The sequence below is a fragment of the Schistocerca cancellata genome, chromosome 9 (assembly GCF_023864275.1).
Source record: "Schistocerca cancellata isolate TAMUIC-IGC-003103 chromosome 9, iqSchCanc2.1, whole genome shotgun sequence".
Lineage (NCBI taxonomy): Eukaryota > Metazoa > Arthropoda > Insecta > Orthoptera > Acrididae > Schistocerca > Schistocerca cancellata.
The window spans coordinates 332,375,918-332,398,797 of record NC_064634.1 but is presented as its reverse complement, the minus strand read 5'-3'; the positions used below and the strand labels follow the sequence as shown (position 1 = coordinate 332,398,797).

Genomic DNA, 22,880 nt, shown 5'->3' with positions numbered 1-22,880 from the left:
TGGAGTCTAGTCGCCCAGTTTATGAATATTGTGTTCATCTAGAGATAACAAATCCATGAGTTTCACCAGCATTTAACACGTTCAGAGACTTGACTTTATGGGAGAAACGAACTAGTTTACGCAGAACAGTAATATTTGCAATTGTAATAACAAAAAACTAGAACAGCACTGACCGGTTTCAGAAGTTACATCTTCAGATACCCTGTTCTATACAGCGCAAGATCATCTCTACTAGATATTGAACTATTAGGGAAGGAAAAACCTACAAAATAATCGTGATAAAGTAGGAGAATCCTTTTTAATTATGATTGTCATTTAGGTTTATGTTTCCTTAATGACTGTTAATCACGCTCTCCTTACAGAAGGTTAATGAAAGATGACGTAGGTGTTGAATTCTGCCATATAGGTTAAAATCTTTTTGCGACTGTGATTAAAAATAAATCATTCTGTAAGAAGCGACAAACGTTGACGCTCTCCTATCTTGTAGCTACGGGTAATATAGACGAACTGGTTTACGGTAAATTTATTGTTAGCCTTTAAAATATAAAGGAAACATCAATGACGAATAAAAATACACTTTCACGCCAAATGTTCCCATATGAGCAGAGTTATTGGGTCAATCGTCATTGAAGCTCTAGTATATTTGCTCAGTCAAGTATTTGAAAACGAAGGAAAATGAACTATATCTTGGTTTCAAAACAATGGTCGCTGAACTATTTGCGGTAGCCTACGTTCAGTAAACAGAAACCTGTGTGCCGCTGCTGTATTTCATCTCAAATTACATCTTCCATTTGGCCTGTCATAATAATGTGAACTCCCTTGTATGTGCTACCCCTAGACTTGAGATAGCATCCTTCCCCTTGACAACTACCGAGCGAGGTGGCGCAGCGGTTAGACACTGGACTCGCATTCGGGAGGACGACGGTTCAATCCCGCGTCCGGCCATCACGATTTAGGTTTTCCGTGATTTCCCTAAATCATTCCAGGCAAATTCCGGGATGGTTCCTCTGAAAGGGCACGGCCGACTTCCTTCCCTAATCCGATGAGACCGATGACCACGCTGTCTGGTCTCCTTCCCCAACCAACCAACCAACCAACCCTTGACCACTGAGCTAACCAAGCAAAGCGACCTGCTTTCGTAGCATCAGTTGTGTCAGTAATTTTAGTGTCAGTGCTCTCCATGTATTCCTTTATTTGCCCATTTTGGGGAGAGCGTATTTCTCGTTTCATTAGACAACTTAATTTTCACCATCCTTGTGCAACACTACTTCCAAGACACTTCGAGCCTTTTCTTTTCCGTTCTAGTTTTTCCGCTGTCCATGATTCCGTTCCATACACTGCTGTGGTCCGCACACACATCCTCAGCAATTGCTTCTCAAAATACATTGTCCAGTCACATTAATATGATTACCGCCCATGTTCGACGTGATCGTGCAGTGACCACTCACAAACGGCAGATAGCATCTCAGCAGTGAAGGATATACATAGGGTGTGTCGGGTGGACAATGACCTGGATGCTGCTATTGTCGTGAAACGGAAATGGAGCGATTTATCTGACGTCCAAAAGGGAATGATCATTTGCTTCCGGGCCAAGGGTGGGAGCATATCCGAAAGTGGTTAAGTGTCAACGTGGTTAAAGTATACCTTGCATGCCAAAATAGCAGTATCGAAAACTGGCGCCGAGATAACTGTGGAGCACTACCGGGAATTGATTACAGGGATGGATGGCAGCTGCGCAGAGTTGTACGGGCGAATCGGGCAGGTGGTCGTTGGTTGGCGTGTACGGCGTGAAACGTCTGAAAGGAAACACCTTGCAACCAGTCGGGGCAGTTTAATCTGGAGAACATTTTCGTGCGTTGCCTGGGTGATTGAGTCAGTCTGAAAGGCACAATGTAGCAACACAAGTATGCATCTATCCTTGGGGTCCATGTCCACCCTTTGTTTTTCATCAGCACGCGGCTCGCAGTGAACTTGAGTGGTTCTAAAAAAATGCAGTATGAGTTAACCGTACAACACTGGCTACAAAACTCCCGGCTTTAAACCCAGTAGAGAATCTATGGGAACACCTCGATCGGGCTGTTCACGCCATCGATCCTCAGGCGAGAAATTAAACGGCCATGGCATTGCAGTCAGCATGGCTCCACATCCCTTGTGGCACCTTCCAGAACGTCACTGACACTCTCCCTCCACGTCTCACAGCAGTCCACGTTGCACAGTGTGGTTGTTCCGGATTTTGACAGGTGGTCACATTAATATGACTGCACAGTGTAAGTCCTATGTCTGATACTAAAATACTTCTTTTGCTGAGGAATTCACTCTTTTCCTGTAATAATCCTCTTACCTTCTCCAGTCTTCGGATGCTATTATTATTCTAGCAGAATTCGTTCAGTTCGTCTACTAAGTGGTTCTCAATTTCGACGTTTGTCACTATGTAACGCGGCGAGTTTTCTGAGATGTATTAAGTACGTGAAGAAGCCTGAGCAACTGTCCAGTCCAGTTCCATTACAAAGAAAGAGATCTGAATTAGATTAAAATCGCATTTGCAATCGCTGATTCGTATTGCTTAGGTAACCACGAGTTCAGTGATGGTAGTCACTGTCCTATGAAACTGTAATGAAATTAGTCAGCTAAATTATGCACTGAAATCAATTTTCTCCAGCCAACTAATACCATTGATGGTAATGCTGAGTAAAAGACCATCCAATGGTCGAGATGGAAAAATTTCTGTGTACACCAATCAGTTAATTCAGAAACTTGCAAGCTGCAGGCACCTCGGCATATAAAAACACGGGCCCTGCTCACCTGTAGAGAATTATCACAACCACAGAGTCACCAATTTGAGTGCGAGGAGGCCGACCCACACCTCTGACAAAAACCAGCAGAAACCCTTTCATTGCCGTCTCCAGTCGAATATAGAGACCCTATCCTTTGGAGGAGGCACAATGCTGTGATGTTCCTGAGGTTAAAAAACCGTAGAGAGGCTCTCTCCTTACCACATATTGTTGCTGTTCTTCGTCAACTTCACTTTTGTTTCTGGTAGTAGAGTAGATGTTGCGGACACATGTGCAGGTTTCCATCATTTAGGAGCAACCTTATGTAGATTCAAATCAATTGTATTCAAGATGTTTCGCCTTAGAATTCTCGTGGCAACTTTAGACATGTTTAGAATGCAAATACGCTACTAGGACCGTGGGCAACCAGCATTATGATTCCATCGATACTAAAGAGTTGTCGTGTTGCCCCTTTATATATGTTCATATTATGTGACTCCCCATGGTCAAATAATTTCTTTCACGATTCTCATTTCCCACAATTCATCTCAGCTCGTCCAATTATCACTCTTTCTAGGGCCTGGACGAGTTATTGTTTCTCTCGTTTGATTCTCATTGTTTTTATGCGTATTTACCTTGTCCTACAGCAAATCGGTAGCTCGCCATGTGTCCCAGACTTGTAGGATGGCTAATTCCTACTTTCTGAGACAAAACTACGTCGTTTTTATGTCTTTTTATCGTGAATGTTTTAACTTTCGTTCACTGTCAGTTACTTGTCTGTAGTTCTTCTCTGTCCCCTTCATTATTTAACTCACTTATACAGCCCATAGAACCCCTGCTGTAGATGGTGAAGTTTATCTCCGTGATCAGGTGACAGATGGATAGCTTGGTGGGGGGAGGGGGGGGGGCGCAATGACTTTGTCTACTGATAGGGCAACAGTGACAGGCAATACCCCCACTTCCCATCTCAAAAGGCTGCAGTCCCAAACCAAACATAACTTTACCCTTGTGTGTTATTTCTTTTCTCTGATCTCTTCGTAATCAATGTTCTGTGCTCAGCTGTTTGTTCATTTCATTCAATAAGACCTGCAGTTCTTGCTAACTTTCACAAAAGGTACCAAATTAACTGCGATTCTTATCATCGGTGTCAGTGAATCATGAATATAAATCCGATGCTTATCCTTGATTTTATTTCTGAGATTGCTTTTTCTTAGCTTGTATTTTAATCTTGCGTCTGAACTTTTATTTTCTTCATAGTCCCTTCAATGCAAACTGTCCTTGAGTGTTAACGACGTCAGCGCACTAGCTACGATGGCAGCTTGAACTAACACCTCTAAACAAAAGATGTGAAATCGGCCAGTCAGTTATGAGCAAGGAGTATGAAGCAGTTGGACGCGCGGCTGTAGTGTGTCAACGTCATTGTGATGCAAATCGAAATCGCAATGGAGTAACGGACTACCAACTCAACATTTTCAGAATGTTTTGAAGAAAAGAAACGTGTATGGAAAGTTTATCCTTCACTCCTTGACTTCCAACCAAAAACAACGACTCGTGGCCGAAAGCTGGCACCTGACTGAAGACAAAGGAACGCGGACAAATCTTTTCTGGAAAAAAATCATCACGTGTGGCGAGACGTTGGGTTACCAATACCAGACTACCACAAGTGAGAACAGTGAAGAGCGGAAACTCTCTGATGGTTCACGAAGACCGAAGAATGAGCGATTGTAACACGTAAATCCCAACGAAGGATTTACTGACTGTTGAGCGTACTTGTATGAACGCTCTGTTGTTGTATTTAAGTGTAGCGGGAGCACGAAGAGCATCTGCAGCATTAAAACCACCGTATTAACTTTTGTCTTTTTTTATTAATCCATTCTCGAAAATTGGGAGTTATAGAGTGTTTGGAACATTTTATTTATTACAGACTGAACGGCAGAGGACAAAGCTGCATCCCTACCTCAGTAGTTTTTTAACCTGAACATTTCTCTCTTCGTCTTCCATTCTCATTATGCCATCTGAGATAATTAAAACTGCCTAGGAAGCTGTGTCATACGTTGTAAAACATATGTACTTTTACAAACGTGTAGAAGAAGAACCACGTTCTTTTGTATCCCAGAGATTAACTCGGCGGCCCTTTTGTAATTTTCTCGCAATTCCAGTGGCGTGATCCGTGCTCGTGACGCACTTGTAATCTTACTCCACACTGTCTCTATGTCTTGAAGGTCAGTGAATATCAACAAACAAGCAGATAACAGTTTCATTCTGAATTATGTCGTGGTTGGTTCTATCAGAAATACGTAAATGAACCGCGAACGCTGCCAGCTGTCGGTCAGAGAACAGCGTCAGCCACCTCCGAGACACTTTACTTGATCCATTAAAGCGACCAAACATTTTAAGCAAATTAGAACTAGCAGGAGATCACACTCATCTAATCCTGTCTTTTGACATTTATGACGAAGCGTGTAAGACGTGTTTTCATTAATAACTTAGCACTGTTTTTGCGAAACTTGCGATATTGTAAAGTGTTCTCTAAATCAAGTGTTCAAGACATTTTAGGAATGTTTTGAAAAAAAGAAACGTGTATGGAAAGTTTATCCTTCACTCCTTGGCTTCCATCCAAAAACAACGGCGCGTGGACACATGCTGCCACCAGACTGAAAGATCTACAAACCGCGTGACGTGACATACAAAAACGATAGTTCAGTGTAAAAGAAACTTGAAACGAGGTACTGGCAGAAGTGAAGCTGTGAGTACCGGGCGCGAGTCGTGCTACGGTAGCTCAGTTGGTAGAGCACTAGCCCGCAAAGGCAAAGGTCCCGAGTTCGAGTCTTGGTCGGGCACACAGTTTTAATCTGCTAGGAAGTTTCATATCAGCGCACACTCCGTTGCAGACTGAAAATCTCATTCTAAAGGAAACTTGTTGAGAAAATTGCAACACACATTACCTCGCCGTTGTCCTTCTACGAAATTTACTCAAATGTGACAGGACTTTGCAATTATTCCATTGCAAATATTTGCCTGACCAAACGGGAAAATTCGACATGCTCCACTCATTCTTAACGCTCTTCACAGCTTCTGTAGCACGACGCACATCAAAACATATTTCTTTACGGAAATAACAGCTTTCATTTTAATTTACGATAAGATTGAGATACTGTATGGCCATGTTACAGCACCAGAATTCTGACTCAGTTTTATCCCTAAATATCGATGAGCGGACCATTGTTGACTAGTATGTGTAAAGAAAAACTTGTGGTACTTGTACTGTTACAATACTTCAGAGTGTTGTGCATTTAGTAGCCGGCCGCTGTGGCCGAGCCGTTCTAGGCGCTTCAGTCCGGAACCGCGCTGCTGCTGCGGTCGAGGTTCGAATCCTGCCTCGGGCAGGGATGTGTGTGATGTCCTTAGATTAGTTAGGTTTAAGTAGTTCTAAGGGGACTGATGACCTGAGATGTTTAAGTCCCATAGTGCTCAGAGCCATTTGAACCATTTGTGCATTTAGTTGTGAGTCGTAATGCTATTTAACCGTGGTAGTTTGAGAAACAAACACTTAGTGGACAATCTGCCTCAAGTCAGAAAACTAATCGAATATTATCTTCTCGTTCTAAGTTTGGCTTTCTTGGGAATATGTTAAATATAATTGTAGACTTAGAAATCTGTTGAAGACAGAGCAATTGATTCTTTTCTACAAAACCTTTCTAACACAACGATTGTGGTCCTGTTGAAACGACCACCCTGGAGTGAGCCAGCAGTAATCTACGGAATTCACTACGTGACCCGTGCGAGACTCAAGTCTGCCCCATCTGAAGGCGTGTGCAACGAACACCACCTATCTGAGAAGACACAACTCAGAGAAATCGAAGCTGTGATCTCAGCGAGAAGTGGAGAAAGTAAACAGCTGTCTTGTGCTGTATAACAACGTTTTGGCTTAAAAAACTTGTTGTCCCACGTGTTCGTTACGCAATTGTTATTTGAGTACACAGAAATCATATTACGTGTTACTAAGTTGTGTTTGTGTGAGTTTAGCGTAATGTAAAATACGCTGGTGCAATTTCATCTGCATTATGGATCCAAAGTATTGCGTACAGAAATGAAATTACACAGGCGAAAACAAGTTCTATGTGTTATGGATTCCCAAACATATATAATGAGACAAAAATGCCTCCATTCAATTTCAATGGATTTCGCAGTTACTAAATATTCAATGGTAAGTTTAACATTCACATAGGGTTTGAATACAATTTGCTAATGGATGTTTTAGGTTATGTTACATAATTGAAACTTCCCAGAAAATTAAAACTGTGTTCTGGACCGATACTCGAACTCGGGACCTTTGCATTTCGTGGGCAAGTGCTCTACCAACTGAGCTACCCAAGCACAGCTCATGACCCGTCCTCAGAGCTTTAATTCCACCAGTACCCAGTATCCTTTCTTCCCGGAGTGCTAGTTCTGGAAGGTTCGCAGGAGAGCTTCTGTGAAGTTGCGAAGGCAGGAGATGACGTACTGGCGCAATTACAGCTCAGTTTGTAAAGCGCTTGCCCGCGAAAGGCAAAGGATAGCGTTCGAGTCTCGGTCCGGAATAAGGTTTTAATCTGCCAGTAAGTTTCATAATAGCGCACACTCCGCTGCCGACTGAAAATTTCATTCTGGTACATTATTGTTTGCTGGTTTATTTGGCTTGAATATATTAAAATTCACTACTCACTCTTCAGGTGAGCCATAGCCATTTCAAAACTAGCGACATTATTTGGGAACTACCTGTACAGACTGAAAAACTGTAACTCTCGCAGTTTCAAAACGACGGCTTGATTCAAATGCCGTGCCATACATTTTACCGATCTGCCTAGCCTACCTATCTTCAGCTGCATGACCATCCAGAGAGGAATCGTAAGAAAAAAGGAACACACTGGAGACCGCGGCATTGTGGGAGGCATCAAGATTGGTGTAGCCAGCCATAACGAACAATCAAAAACAATATCATATAACAGCCTTCAGGAACTGATAGATAAAGTTATATCTTTACAAAAGAAATGTGTGAAAATATTGAGAGAAGAATGTATCATTTTTAAGCAAATCGATCTATATGTGCAGTTCTATTACTTAATGTATACTGATATTGACAATCTATCAGAAGTAGCGGTCTATTCAAAATGAGTTTCGTTAAAAAAAATCTGGTCATGGAATTTGTTCTTGCAGTTGTGCTGGTAACAGCAAATTGTGTGAATACAACTGACTGTGACGTGCATGCCTCACTGTTTTTCTATAAAAATATTAATAGGAAATGTGTGAATGTTTTCTGAACAATTACTGCACATTTAAAAATGCTCCAGACGTTCCTAAGAGATCTTAGGAAAACAAAGCATTTTTCAAAGACGTGAGCAGTTGTATTTAGAAATTTGCTACCAATGTTGAATATGCTGAACACCAAAAAATCGCGATTATGCATTCTTAATTGTGTTTGTTTTGTTTCCAACTACATGTGTTTTCTCTGTTAACTAATCTAAATCAAGTATCAACTCAGAAAAACTCATTTTAGCAGCCACACAATTCTTTTGGTGTTGGCTGTTTTTCATTGCGATCGTCGCTTGGCTATGATGTCAGCCGGCCGGTGTGGCCGTGCGGTTCTAGACGCTACAGTCTGGAACCGCGTGACCGCTACGGTCGCACGTTCGAATCCTGCCTCGGGCATGGATGTGTGTGAGATCCTTAGGTTAGTTAGGTTTAAGTAGTTCTAAGTTCTAGGCGACTGATGACCTTAGAAGTTAAGTCGCATAGCGCTCAGAGCTATTATGTCCCGGTAAGGTTGTTTGGTCTTTCCTCTAGGTGCTGTTGGTACACCGCTGTATTTTAATTCCGCTTCTTATATATAAACAGTCTATCGCTGTATTTGACATTGTCCGACATAATAGCAGTTTCATTGGTGGCTACATCAAGTTGGTGTGAGCAGTAGAGAACGAGAAACTTTGCGCTTTCTGTCAGTATCGCGTTAATGTTTCGAGGAACTAAACTGGAAACATAAAAGGACAATGTTGCAACGCAGCTGGCTTGCTTAGATTGGTCCTTGTCGAGCAAGCGAGGTACTGGATCGCATTTGGGCTACAGTATGCAGGCATTACTGGCATTTTTCGACACGATAAATGATTCTTAATAAACGTTACCTTGGATTTTGCAACAATTAGTCGCCACACAGGTATCATTGGAGGATCGACTAGGCAGAGAGTGGTTATTGCAACATGGCACCAAACCACGTCGCATCGAACTTGTGTTTCCCTTTCTTGATGAATACTTCGTGAATACAGTCTCTGCCTTGGGTTATTGCAAATTTACTGGCGCAGAGATGGATTGGTCTCCATATTCACCACATATGACTCCGTGTGTCCACATCTTGCGGTTCACGAAAGAGACATTCCATCAGAATCATTCCACAACGATGGATTAGCCTGAATCGACAATTTGTGTATCATCTGAATCCATTTCCCTTGAGACACTGCAGAAAATCACGGAAAATTTCATTGTTCATTTCCACCACCTCTGTACTGAGACTGATGGACATTTCGAAAAGATTATGATGTAACTGCAAAGACTGCTTACAGAGGTCGAGTTTAATTATGGAAGCTGATACTGTACGAGCTGCAGAGCGTACGGAAACATCTATTAAAAGCTTATCGAGCGGTTACAAAATTTCTGTGTAAAATTCTTACAGCTTTCACACTAAAAATACCTTCTGTTGCACTGCACTATCGATTTTAGTTTTCGAGATTTTTAATTTTTGAATCAGAAAATCCTTCACTGGGTGCTTTGTATTAATTGGGCATACGAGGCGCTCCGTTTTATATTTCATGAGCGCCTAACACCTCTGAATTTATGGTTACGATGAGTCAAGTCAGGCAATAGTGCATTAAGGCAATATGTGATGCAACAACCATCATCCAGGCAGTTCGTGATGGCACTACATTGTACACGAACACGGATATCTAGACACGGAGTAGTACACGCATGAAAAGAAGTTATTCATCACCTCGGTTCCGAGAGTTCCGGAACCTGTACAGAGAATTGGAAGAGAGATAAACATAAACATTGTGTATCCCCATAAAGCGAGACCTTCAGAGGTGGCGATCCAGGTTGCTGTACACACCAGTACCTCTAATACCAAGTGGCGCGTCCTCTTGCATTGATGCATGGCTGTATTCGTCGTGGCACACTATCCACAAGTTCATCAAGCCGCTGTTGATCCAGATTGCCCCACACCTCAATGGCGACTCGCCGAGATGCCTCAGAGTGGTTGGTGGGTAACGTCGTCTATAAACACCCTTTTCAATCTATCGCAGGCTTGTCGATAGAGAACATGCTGGCCACTCTAGTCGAGCGATGTCGTTGTCCTGAAGGAAGTCCACAAGATGTGCACGATGGAGGTGCGAATTGTCGTCCATGAAGACGAATGCCTCGCCAATGTGCTGTCGACATGGTTGCACTATCAGTCGAAGGATGGCATTCATTTTTCGTATAACCATGACCACCAGCGGCGTACTTCTGCCCCACATAATGCCACCCCGAAACAGCAGGGAACCTCCACTTTGCTGCCCTCGCTGGACAGTATGTTTAAGGCGTTCAACCTGACCGGGTTGCCTTCTAACACGTCTCCGACGATTGTCTGTTTCAAGGCATACGCAACACTCATCAATAAAGAGAACGTGATGCCATCCTGAGCGGTCCGTTCGACATATTGTTGGGCCCATCTGAACTGCGCTGCATGGTGTCGTGGTTGCAAAGACGGACCTCGCCATGGACGTCGGGAGTGAAGTTGCGCACCATGCAGCCTATTGCGTACAGTTTGACTTGTAACACAACGTCCTGTGGCTGCACGGAAAGCATTATTCAACGTGGTGGCGTTGCTGTCAGGGTGCCTCCTAACCATAATACACAGGTAGCGGTCATCCAATGCAATAGTAGCAGCAGTTCTGGGAACCGGAGTGATGCTAAACTTTTTTTGATGTCTGTATATGCTAAGGCTTGCCACGTGCAACTAATCTGCATCGCAGTACGTCAGTTGAGTTGTTCGCACCAGACTGCCGGCGCAGTGCAATGTCTGGTCAACAGTGCGGACCTCCAGCAGACAAAGGTAGCTTCCTTCTCGACATCAGAACAGAGCACAAAGACCTTATTCGTCTTTGCCATACCAACCTCGAAGAAGAGGTGACCGAGTGTAACAGCAAGCAACCCAAAACCACATGCTCCACATCCGTGAGTGATAGTAGTGGTAGAGAGCAAACCGGCTCGCCTAATAAGGTTTGTCGCATCTCAAAGGCGTCAGGCTGGAGCCGGTTTCATTCTCATGGACAGAACTAATTATTTAGTCGAAGGATGAAGGGATAATTTTTGCGTTTTTACTAGTACAATCTCAGTAATGATATGCAAATGTATCTTGCATTTTGATTGTGGAGTTTGATGTTCCTCTATAACACAATATTTTTCCATTAACTGAACGCTGATTTGTACTTGGGTCTCGTTAGTGGTTTTTCTGTGCCCTGGCACGGTATTCAGCACGACGTGGGTGGCAAAGCGTTTCTAAGAAAAGAGTGCTGTGGTGTGTCACATACTGCTACGTCAGACAATGTCTCCGTTACAGTGGCTGAGCCATCGGCCCACTCCTTGACTTGGTTAGTAGTGGAGGACAATGTAAGGTGGGCCTCGGCATTGGGAGCGGTGCTGACTTCTGACCTGTACTAAAGTTCGTGGTCTTCTTACCGCTTGCAGATACGATCTCCTTGAGGCTGTATGGGCAGCCACCTGTATAATAAATATGGCAGGGAATTCTTATAGTATGGCTGCTGGCGCCGGGCCATCTACCAGACCTGAGTAAAAGAGTTGCAGTTTCATGTATTTACATTGAGACTATCTTGTTCCACCTGATGGTATCGTCAATACAAAAACTGAAATATCTTCGTCTCCTTTATCTTTATGCACTGACAAGCTTTTGTGGCCGGAAAATGAAGCCGCAATTAAAACTGTTCTTCTGTCATCTTTTACGATTTTAGAAACTACACTCTGCCTGCACATCTGTATATCTGCCTAGAGGTTGAAACTACCACTTCAGTTGTAAATATATTTTCTTATCACGACCGGTTTCGAGCTCTTATAAGTCCATCCTCAGGTGTCGCAACTGTGATGAGGCCCCCCGAGCGCCTCGGTTGACGTGTACTGTAACGTGCCCTTAGAAACAATTATATACGACTGTGCTGATAAACCTCTTACACTATTTGCTTTTCAAACAGCTGAGCAAAACTGAACGTACTCAAACATTCACTAAAGTGACACACAATATTTTTAGCGCAACGCAATCTGACTATCAAAGATCCCTGCAAAAGAGTGGCCCTGAGTAACATTAAACTACACCTTTCAGAAATCACTTACCTCACAAAAATCTTCATTACTCGAACTACTGCAATACAGCGAGCGCCACTACTGCCAGCTAAATAAAAGATTCAAACTACGGAAGGCATTAACTACTGATAGGGATAGTTAGCAAATGAAAGATATTAATAGAGAACAAACAATGTATTTACCTTAATAGTCATAATATATATATAGCAGTTCATGACAAATTACAAAACTCCGCCATCTCTCTCCCCACATCCACCACTGCTGGCGGCTCACCTCCAACTGCGCAACGCTACGCGCTGTTCACATCCAGCTGCCGCTGCCCAACACTACAATGGCAGACAACAATGCAAACTAGCCACAGACTGCACACAGCACAGCCAGTGATTTTCATATAGAGCGCTACGTAACGTTTCCAATAAGAAAACATAAACAGCCTACTTACATAAAGAAAACGTAAACAGCCCTGCCCAACACTACAATGGCAGACAACAATGCAAACTAGCCACAGACTGCACACAGCACAGCCTGTGACTTTCATACAGACCGCTACGTAACGTTGCCAATAAGAAAACATAAACAGCCTACTTACATAAAGAAAACATAAACAGCCTACTTACAGTACTAGACGCGGTGTCTCCCTGTTCTGCGCTCATAGGTAGCACACCGCGCCTAGTACACGTTGCGACACCTGAGGATGGGCTTATAAGAGAAATTTATAACCGCAGCGGTATTTGCAACCTCTAGTACAATGCTCAGTTGCGGATGTTCTTCCAACAGGGTTGTCTAAATACTGTATTTACGTTGTAGACGCTACCAGAAAATGAGGCGACTGGTACAATATTATCCACATGAAAGAAAAATTTGTTTGACTAGCGGCCCAAATGTCCTGGTATCTTTTTTAAAACTTCAACCGGAGGTGACAGTAAGTGTTTCCAGAATGAGAAACATCCCCCAGGCTGTGGCTAAGCCATGTCTCCGCAATATCCTTTATTTCAGGAGTGCTGTTCAACATGGTTCGTAGGAGAGCTTCTGTAAAGTTTGGAAGGTAGGAGACGAGGCACTGGCAGGAGTAAAGCTGTGAGGACGGGGCGTGAGTCGTGCTTGGGTAGCTCAGTTGGTAAAGCACTTGCCCGTGAATGGCAAAGATCCCGAGTTAGAGTCTCGTTCCGGCACACAGTTTTAATCTGCCAGGAAGTTTCATGACAGTAAGTGTGTCTACAGAGAGTCTTTTCCAAAAGGCGACAGAGCGTTTCATATTCTGCTCTGTAACAGACAGGGGCAAAGCTGCATCCGACTACATTACATCTTCAAAGCAGGCATCATCATCCCTCACTTCCTCATTCTCACATCCCTCTCCCGCTGTAGCAATGACACTGATCGACGAATGTGACCGCACTGAAATGGCAGCCACGGTGTCGCCGTCGCCGTCCTCTAGCAAAAAAGCAAAGAATGTCAGTCCACTATTTTGCTTTATACCTAGCACGTCTTCCTTCGTGAAGTTGTCTACTGTTTCTCTAAAGAAATTTAAATATGAAAATAGTAGCACAAATTAGGCCCCATAACCTTTCGTTTGCCTTGTACATATGCCGAATAGCTAACATTGCAATTTGGCTGTCGTTCCGTACCTCCTCTGGAGATGCAGCACTATCACTTGGTTCAATGACACTATAAATGCAAACCTCTTACTCAGCTGCATAGTACTTCGCACCGTGGCATTAAACAGGGGCAGTGGAGAAGAGCAGTGACAAACAAGCTGTACTTTAGAAGTTCATAATTGCCTACTATAGGAATAGTGGCCAAAATTTTCGCGAGGGATCGGTTGTTGGGGCTCATATGTGACACATGTACTTTTTTCTCCTTGAAGTACGAGGTCGAGTTGATGATCTTTCTCTGTAAAGCCACGTACACACTAGGCCAGTTCAGGCCGACGAACTTCAGCCAAGCATGTACACACTAAGCCAACGAATGGCAGCCTAGTGCTTTGTTAGCCGAGATTCTGGGCGGCAAATCAGAGCCAAAGAACGGTTGATCTTGGTTGTGGTTGGATCTGCTGGTGGCAAGATCAAAGCCTTGCCAGTTAGTTGGCGTTCTGACTGGTCCTCTGGTGTGGACGCTGCTTTGAATGTTCATTAGTCCAGTTGCTTTTTGTTATGTCTCTGTAACGGGTGTCAATTTAGGTCGCATTCAGAATGTCACACTCAGAATGTTTTATTGATCGGTTTCGGTCTTTAATTTAACAAGATCGTCATCAGTAACTCTGGAAAACACTAGAGTTTAGTGTGAAATATGGAAAGAAGTTAAAGCTGACAAAATTTAATAGTGAACACCAATAGGCTTCTATGAACTGCAATTATAAAAATATACTGAAAAGACTACACGCCTGGAGGAAAATAACTTAGTTTTCAGAAAGTGATACGCACGGCGTGAAAAAGAAAATTGTATCTTTATTGACATCTTCTCGCCGTGAAAAAGAAACAAACAAAACAGGGAGTGACTAATAACTTTCTGCTGTAGCTATAGCTCTCCTAAAAGGTGTTACGTTCGGAAATTTTCGGGCCTACACAATTAAATAACAGTTCGAAATCTGTAGCTCTCATTAGAGAAAAAATTATGAAATAGTCCACTGTCCAATTCAGCTTTAAGACATTAATTTCGTTCCACCACACTGCTCCCTACTTTTTAAGGGAGACGTCTTCCACCAGCAATATTTCTTCATCTACTTCTTTTACAGTTGATAAGCTTCTTTCAATAAAATAAAAATGCTGCACATGCGGCGACTGCTGAATCTTCTTCTTTCCTTATAATATTGGCCAGTGAAATTGTAACTAAAACGCTAGTTTTTAACAATAACAAAACAGGAGCAATGTCTGTAAGCCACCAGAGTCAACTGCGATTTCACATGGGCGAATCAATTGGACTCAAGCCCTTCGTTTAGAGTGAATGAGAAGCCAAACACTGGTGACCAATTTTCGGCCTAGTAGTCACTGACGTTCGGTTGGTTTCGTTGGCCTAGTGCGTACGATGTCAGATCTATGTGATCCGGTACAGTGTCTGATTTTCTGCCTTTGTTATTGCGGTGCAACGCGTCCACCTAGCTGACACGAACAGACCGAAATTGCACCTCCGAGTTTCAGAAGAGGTCACTCAGCTCTCAGGGAAATCGCCTTGCAGGCCGGGCCGTCATTCCCGTCTTAGATTGTCGCAGCAACTGTGTGTCCTCTACGCCAGCAAAGTTTGCTGTTTACCTCGACGCTACGGCCGTTAGTAGTACCGTTGCAAACAACTTTCGCAAGAGGCGTTGGCCGCCGAGCATTACGTGATGCGAGGGAACGCAGCGCTTCCCGTGGGCGCCGCCGTCACCTTGACCGTGAAAGCGCCGGCCGGCTACGGCATGTGGCGTGACGTCACAGAGGTGAGGCACGCCGCTGCCGTCTGACGACTCTCGCTGTCTCTGCAAGGACGGCGGTTGCGTAACGCCCGCCTCCCTGAACCCTCCTCTCCACTGCGTTGCTCTTGTGCGTGTTTACCTTTTCGCGAATGTTTACACTAAATGCGACCAATCGAATCCGTAGTGGTATTCAAATGGTTCAAATGGCTCTGAGCACTATGGGACTTGACATCTATGGTCGTCAGTCCCCTAGAACTTAGAACTACTTAAACCTAACTAACCTAAGGACATCACACACATCCATGCCCGAGGCAGGATTCGAACCTGCGACCGTAGTGGTCACCCGGTTCCAGACTGAAGCGCCTAGAACCGCACGGCCACACCGGCCGGCTGAAGTGGTATTCGTCAGGACAGCACAGTGCTAGTTCTTGTTTGCGGCCTGTCCATGCAATAAAATAAAGATCGGAAATATAAAATGTTTTAACCATTATTTTCCCACAAAATTGTTGTTACTATTATTATGTTGGAACTATTTAACACATCCCTTGACCTCTTGTGGACGAAGCGTTTGATGCATTCATTACCAGGGGAAAAAATGCTCCAATCGGTGCACTTTAAAAGCTAGTATACTGCTGTTTTAAGGAATCTGATTGTAAAGTGGGGTACCTGCTGCCTCATTCTATCCTCCTCAGTATGTTTAAAAACTGTCCCAGAAATTTTGACATGCAAACGTATTTGCACACTTTTTAAATACAGCTCACATCTCACTCTGACAAGCACCTCTAATTATACCTCACTCACACCGATTAGTTCATCGCTGTAAATCACTCATATCCATCCACTCCAACTTGCCCATTCTCTCTCATTCATTCAGCTTAAGGAGTTGCTACTATTTCTTTGTGTCTTTCTGTCATTCTTCACCTCACAGCCACTGTTTCCTTCGTTCTAATACTATTGTCTCTTCTCGCAGACAATGTTTCCCTCTTGCTCTCTCTTATTGCTACTATCTCATTCATTCCTTCCCACTCCTGCTGTCTCTTCTTACTGTCACAATCCCTCTGTTCCTCATTGTCATTGTCACAGACTCTCTCATTGCCACTGACTCTCATCCGCTTCAACTTTCTCCTTCTCATTGTCTCTCCCCACCACTCTTTTGCTAGTACTGTTCTGTCCCTGTCAAAAAGTTCCACTGCCACTGTCCTCCTCTCTTTCTCTTACATTGCCATTGTCTCCTTCCGTCTTTATATATCACAGTCTACTATGTTACAAAATTTATTACATTTCTGTCACTTTCCCATTACCATTGTCTCCACTCTCAGCATAAAAACGTGCTGATATGTTCGCATACCAAAATTTGTAGGGAGATTTTGGAAAGTTCTGAGTAAGTTACAAGGTACCTGGTACCCCACGTTTCAGGAAGTATTTTAAAATAGTACCATATTAGGCTTTTTTGCGTTCCAAAAGGAATATTTTGTCTTTAGTACCCTTCGCTTCCCTGCTACAGCAAGACATGTAACTAACAGAAAAAATACTTTATGGGTCATCAAAAGCTTGATTAGTTATCTGAAGCTGAAATAATGTAAAACTAATTTGACGCCTCATACCGGACATGCACGAAAATTTAGCATGTGTTTTAATACTACTAAAACCTTCTGATAATAACGGAGACTTTATAACATATTTCTCCGTTCTACGTCGCTTTATAAAATACGTTTCCTCGTGACACCAGATATTGCGTCGGTATTTTGCTTTTCGAGTAGAGTAAATCCGCTTTTACAACCATTACTTGACCGGTAGCTGGCTGAATGAGATTTTAGTGGCAATTTTAAACAGCTATACATTGATTACCGATCATAAAAGGAGACCACCGTAGTCGTCACATCAATTAGCTGATTCTGAAGATCGTGATAATGAAGGTTATCGGAATGTTGCGTATCTGCACATTTTATAATGACAAGCATATCCAGAACATTGTATTCATTGCTATTGACTATTTGTAGTATCCTTTGTAGTTGCTGCACTCCTTTGTTCGTATGGGGCTATAGATCTCAGCATGACCACTTTATATTACTTTCTTCGTTTGCTGTAAAAATTGGTGGCGACTGGGATTCTAACCGAGACAGGTCCTTCTACGGACAAAAAATACTCTGCTGGACGATTAGAAACTCCAGATTGGCACTGAGACACTTAAGTTCAATTTCGTTGGTAACGAACATCGTATTCAAAATCTGTAGTAGCTAAACTAACCACAACTACCACAAACTTCAAAAGTTATAACGTGATGCATAGATTTTATCTCCTTCCACTTGAGATACTTCGTACAAAATAAAATTGAGAGCCTACAAACTAAATTGTTTAGACGACAGTATGCAACAGTTGACTGAAGACATATATCTGATGCAAAAATACTGTAACTGTCAAATTAGCGAGAAGTGTGAAACGCGCCAATGTGAAATTTTACTTGATGTTCCATAAATATTAGCTTAATTCGTAACAGAATTGCATGGTTTTCGAATGAGTTTTTTATAGACTCTTTTAGAAGAGCACAACCGGAGTCCTTTCAGATTCCTATGTAATACATGTATTAAAATAGTATTATATAAATATGTTAAAATAGGATGAACGTCTATAAGTCTATTTTTGTGACGTTCTTCGTTTCGCTGTTGCTTCGACTTGTAGAAATACGGAGCCACGTCATAAACGTAGCTGTTATAATCCATAGTTAGGTTTTTCGTCATTTCTCTAAACAATTTTTGGAAAACGCCACATTCAGAGCTTGCAGTCTATCTCTAACGAACTCGCTTTATAATCGAGGTTGATCCTTAATGTTCTTTGTGTAAAAGTATGGCTGCCATTCGTCTCACATTATTTGCAGAAAAAATATTAGCACTCGATTCTTGAGAGTCGAAAATAGATTTAAAGCCTGTTCCTCCCGAAATTCAACAGTTCAGCGTCTGCATAGTGGTGATTACTATTTGTTGTCAACTTTTTTCGAGTAGTAGAGTGTAACATATATCTATTGACAACAGCTTTTTATCTACACAGTAACAGCATTCAATAGATGGAGATCTTTCAACTTGCTCTTTTCAGAAATATTAATTATTTCACAGCGAAATGTACTTCTCAGGTTACTGTTCACTGATAGTGCACAGGGCATCGCGATTGTACAAGGATTCATAAACAGTCTTGTGATAATATCAATACACAGATGCACTCACAAACATTTTCGAAACTTCGATGTACTGATTCTGTTGAACATGATTCTCACATGTTTTCCTTTCTAGATTCACTGTAATCTCTAGTTATTGCCCCTAAATGATATACCTCCACTGTAGTCGAATATGCAATTGATAGATACATGAAACACTTCTACAACGACAGATTTAGCCGTACTCATGGATATTAACCATTCACTCATTGTTACAGGTATCCTTTGGCTCGTCATTGGAGGTGGACTTAGCCTGCTGTTTGGCTGTCTAAGTCTTATATGGACGCCGTTCGACATTATGATGAACGAGGTAAGATGATGATTTAAAGTTAATTGCGACATTGGTGGTCTGGATACGCACGTCCATACCACCACACACTTAAGCCATAAACATTCAGGGTACTTAAAAGTCTTTTCTTAATACGTATTTACACATCACATCATAGGAATAACTTTCCTGAAGACAAAATGTCTACACCCTTCCACACCCCTCCCCCCCTTCAACCACCACCTCCCTCCCCGCTTTTAAGCAACCCCTTGTGGACGATACAATATGGTAATATGTACGTTCAGTTGGGCCACTCTAACGTGAACTTGAAGTTTTGTAGGCAACAATGACAAAATTTTTAAAGGTACTGTGAAAGGTAAAATGAGACTGCTGGTATCCCACCTTTTGGTCAGTCTTGTAAACAGAAGCATATTCGGCGCTGGTATTGTTTTGTGTTAGATGTCTGAGGGTATTTTCCTTGAAGATTTCGTTTCAGACGACAGTATTCTTTTGTATTTCTTAGTTGAGTTCCAAAATTCACTTCCATTTGTTACAATAGGGACAGCCATTACCTTGTAAAATTTTAACTTTAAGTTCTTCCTTTCCTTGCCACCCAGCGTTCTATTTATTGATCTACAAAACATTTGAAACATTTTTAATTTATTGGTGACAGTATTTTTGTGTTCATCTAGTATTATTTTAGAGAGAGCTGAAAATTTCTGTTTTTACAGTTTTTGTTACTGAAATTTTTAGATGGTAGTCCTAACATATTTGTTTTAAACGATGTGTTGCAAACTAGAGGCCATTGTCTATCTTCTGAATAATTATTTGTTCATCGGCAAAGAGCAGAGTACTTACTTCTGTGTATTGGTACTAATATGACACCTTGCTTAGTTTCCAGTTTACACTGTCTAACAACGTCGGCTGAGTATGTGACGAATGTAATACATATTTACTCTGATTCCTGTGCGCTGATACAAAGTTTTTATTACTTGCATTGAGGGTCTCGGATAACCTCGAGCCTTATGTCGAAAGCTCACTTCGGTTCAGCATGTTGAGACCATTTTCATAATCTATAAATGTGATGTGAGTCTCTAGTTGTACTCGCATCTTTCTCGATAACTGACGTGCAATACCAACATCGTTATTACGAGATCGTCTTTATCCAGAGCCATTTTGTTCTTCCGTTAGGATGCCGTCAGATATCTTTCTCATTCTACTGCATAGAGTTTAGCAGAACCATTTAGCAGGCTCACTCCTCCACAGTTTTCACCGACATTTCTTCTTCCCGGTACTACCTCTGCTGTCTTCCACGACTCAGACACCACCCTCGTCATTCAACACTCGTTTAAGAACTCTCCGATCCTCATTTGTAACTTCAATCCACTACATTTGAGTTCTACGCTTACTTCATCAGTCTCTGCCGCTTTCAGGGCGTCTCCTGTCTCATGCAGCGTGTCATGTCACTCCCTGATACACAAGTATGTCCCCTTCATCCTCTAGAGTTTTTGTTTCTTTCTCTTTGTCATCTTCTTCACTCCACAGTTTTTGGGTAGCTTTTTCTATAAGTATCTTCATTTGTGTCATTTATTCTTGCTGCATATTTATCTTGCTTGTTGAGCTTGTTTTTATAGGTCACCTCTTATTTACCACGCGCGTCATTTTCTATAGGTGACATAAATCTGTACTACGATACTTGATGAGCTTACCTTACTAATCTTTTGGGTATGTTACGCTTTTTTACATACGAGTATATTTTTCGAATCTCCTCGGTATTATCACGTAGATTTATGAGGTAAGCTTTTTATTTTCCTTCAAGCTAATTCAATGTTTTATCATTCCGTATTCTGAAACCATTCTTGTACCTAATTTTTTTTCTTACCTACAGCTTCCACTGCTGGTCTTGATGTTTTCCCATTATGTGTTTATATTGTTCTGTGTGATTTCATTCTGTAGATATTGTGCGAGTAGTGTTTGTTGTGACTGACAATTCCCAATTTTTCACAAACACTATCAGGTTGAACACTGATCAACAAAAGAAACGCAACAATAACGATGCCAGCAAAAGTCTCCTAATTGAGGAAAACAAAAGTTCACTTTTAATTTTTCACAAAGGTACGTGGTAACACACACACACTAATAAGGGTCCAGTTCAGAGATGAAGGTGTAATCGTCAGTGGTCGAAGTACACGAGGTCGGCATCCGGAGTGAACTGAACTTCGGGGCTGGTTCTAGCCCCTAAATAGCTGTCTCCTGCCAATCAGGTTTTGGCGTAGTGATACTTCCTGCAGGCCGTGGCTCGAGCTCCGCCTGCTGGAAGTAGTGCTCGGAAAGTCTGTTTCCATTATCTTGTATGTAAATAGCCGGTGTTTACCATTCTGATTTTGGTACGCCTTGGATATAGACAACCTCGTCCTCTGTGGCGTAATATGGGTTGCCGGCCATCATGTGCTAGATTGGCTGCGGTGTAACAGTGTTGGTACAGGTGTTTTACACTGTCTTACTGCAATATGAGGGACATTCACATGAAAAGCGAACACCCGCCACAACAGGATCACGAGACGGCTCCATCCAAAATTAAATTACCACACGCGTGAAGACATTGATTCCACTGGGAGACGGTCAATTCATGCTTTGCCTCGTAGAACGCGGTAGGGCGCTTGCGGATGCATAACCACACTCACTCTTGCACTTCCTCGACCTCCAAGTATACCTTTCTTCAGGTCGCTAGGGAAGTAAAAATCGCCTGGTGAAATATCCCGGATGTACGGATACAAGCACCAGAACATAAATCATGTCCAGTCAATGATCGTTTCAGTTGGACCAGAGGACCCAGTCTATTCCATGTAAACACAGTCCACACCATTAAGGAATCACCACCAGCATGCCAGTACCTTGTGACAGCTTGGGTCCACACTCAAACCATACAATCAGCTCTTACCAATTGAAATTGATACTAATCTGACATGGCCATGATTTTCCAGCTGTCTAGGGCCAAACTGACGTGGTCATGAGTCCAGGAGAGGCGTTGCAGGCGAAGTGGTACTGGTACCAAAGGCATTCGGGTCGATCGTCTGTTTCCGTAGCCCACTAACACCAAATTTCGCCAAACTGTCCTACCGGATACGTTCTTCGTACGTTCCACACAGATTTCTGCGTTATTTCAAACAGTCTGACAACTGAAATAACATGACATGCCTTACAAGTTCATAAATATCATTCCATTTCCTTCTCCCATTCTGGCTGCTTCACTATGTTGCTTAGATTAATAAATTTCAGGTTTTTATAATAGAATTTCTCATCAGCTGGTAGTAATATGTATTACACGACCAGTTTCGACTTCTAAAGCTTCATCTTCAGCTGTACTCATTTTCGTGTCGTGCTGTTCAGGAGGGGGGGGGGGGGGGTTCTGTTCCTACGCTCCCATGCGTTTATTTTGTCGAGGATGTGACCCCCTCCCCATCTGACTGGCCCAACAGCAACACGTTTACAGGTATATTTCCATAATTACTTGATGACACCTGAGGATGAAGCTTTAAGCTTCAAATTCGTTCGTCCTATAAATTAGAAATTACCGACAACTGAGACGGATTTTTGTTATATAAAGGTCGTGTGATCAAATATTTTGTAAATTACAGACAGTATAAATTTAACGAAAAACATTAAAATAAAACAAATTCTATTTCTTATGTTATGGCAGCTTCTGTACAGTACATTGATTTAGTACAATGTGTAATAAAGTAGAATGTATAATAACGTAGTCCTCATAAATTATTAATTTACTGATTAGGGACTATAACTGACAGTTCACAAACTATCTCGTTCTGGAAGTTATATTCGTATTATAATTTTGCTTTGTGTTTC

General features: G+C 42.3%; 1 protein-coding gene across 1 annotated transcript in view; it reads left to right on the top strand.

Moving 5' to 3' along the window:
* LOC126100429 (scavenger receptor class B member 1-like) overlaps positions 1 to 22,880 on the top strand; it is a 335,359-nt gene that overhangs the window by 243,256 nt on the left and 69,223 nt on the right. Inside the window, exon 2 of the mRNA XM_049911034.1 lies at positions 18,967 to 19,058. Within this exon, the coding sequence (XP_049766991.1) occupies positions 18,967 to 19,058 (92 nt within the window). The remainder of the gene's footprint in view (positions 1 to 18,966; positions 19,059 to 22,880) is intronic.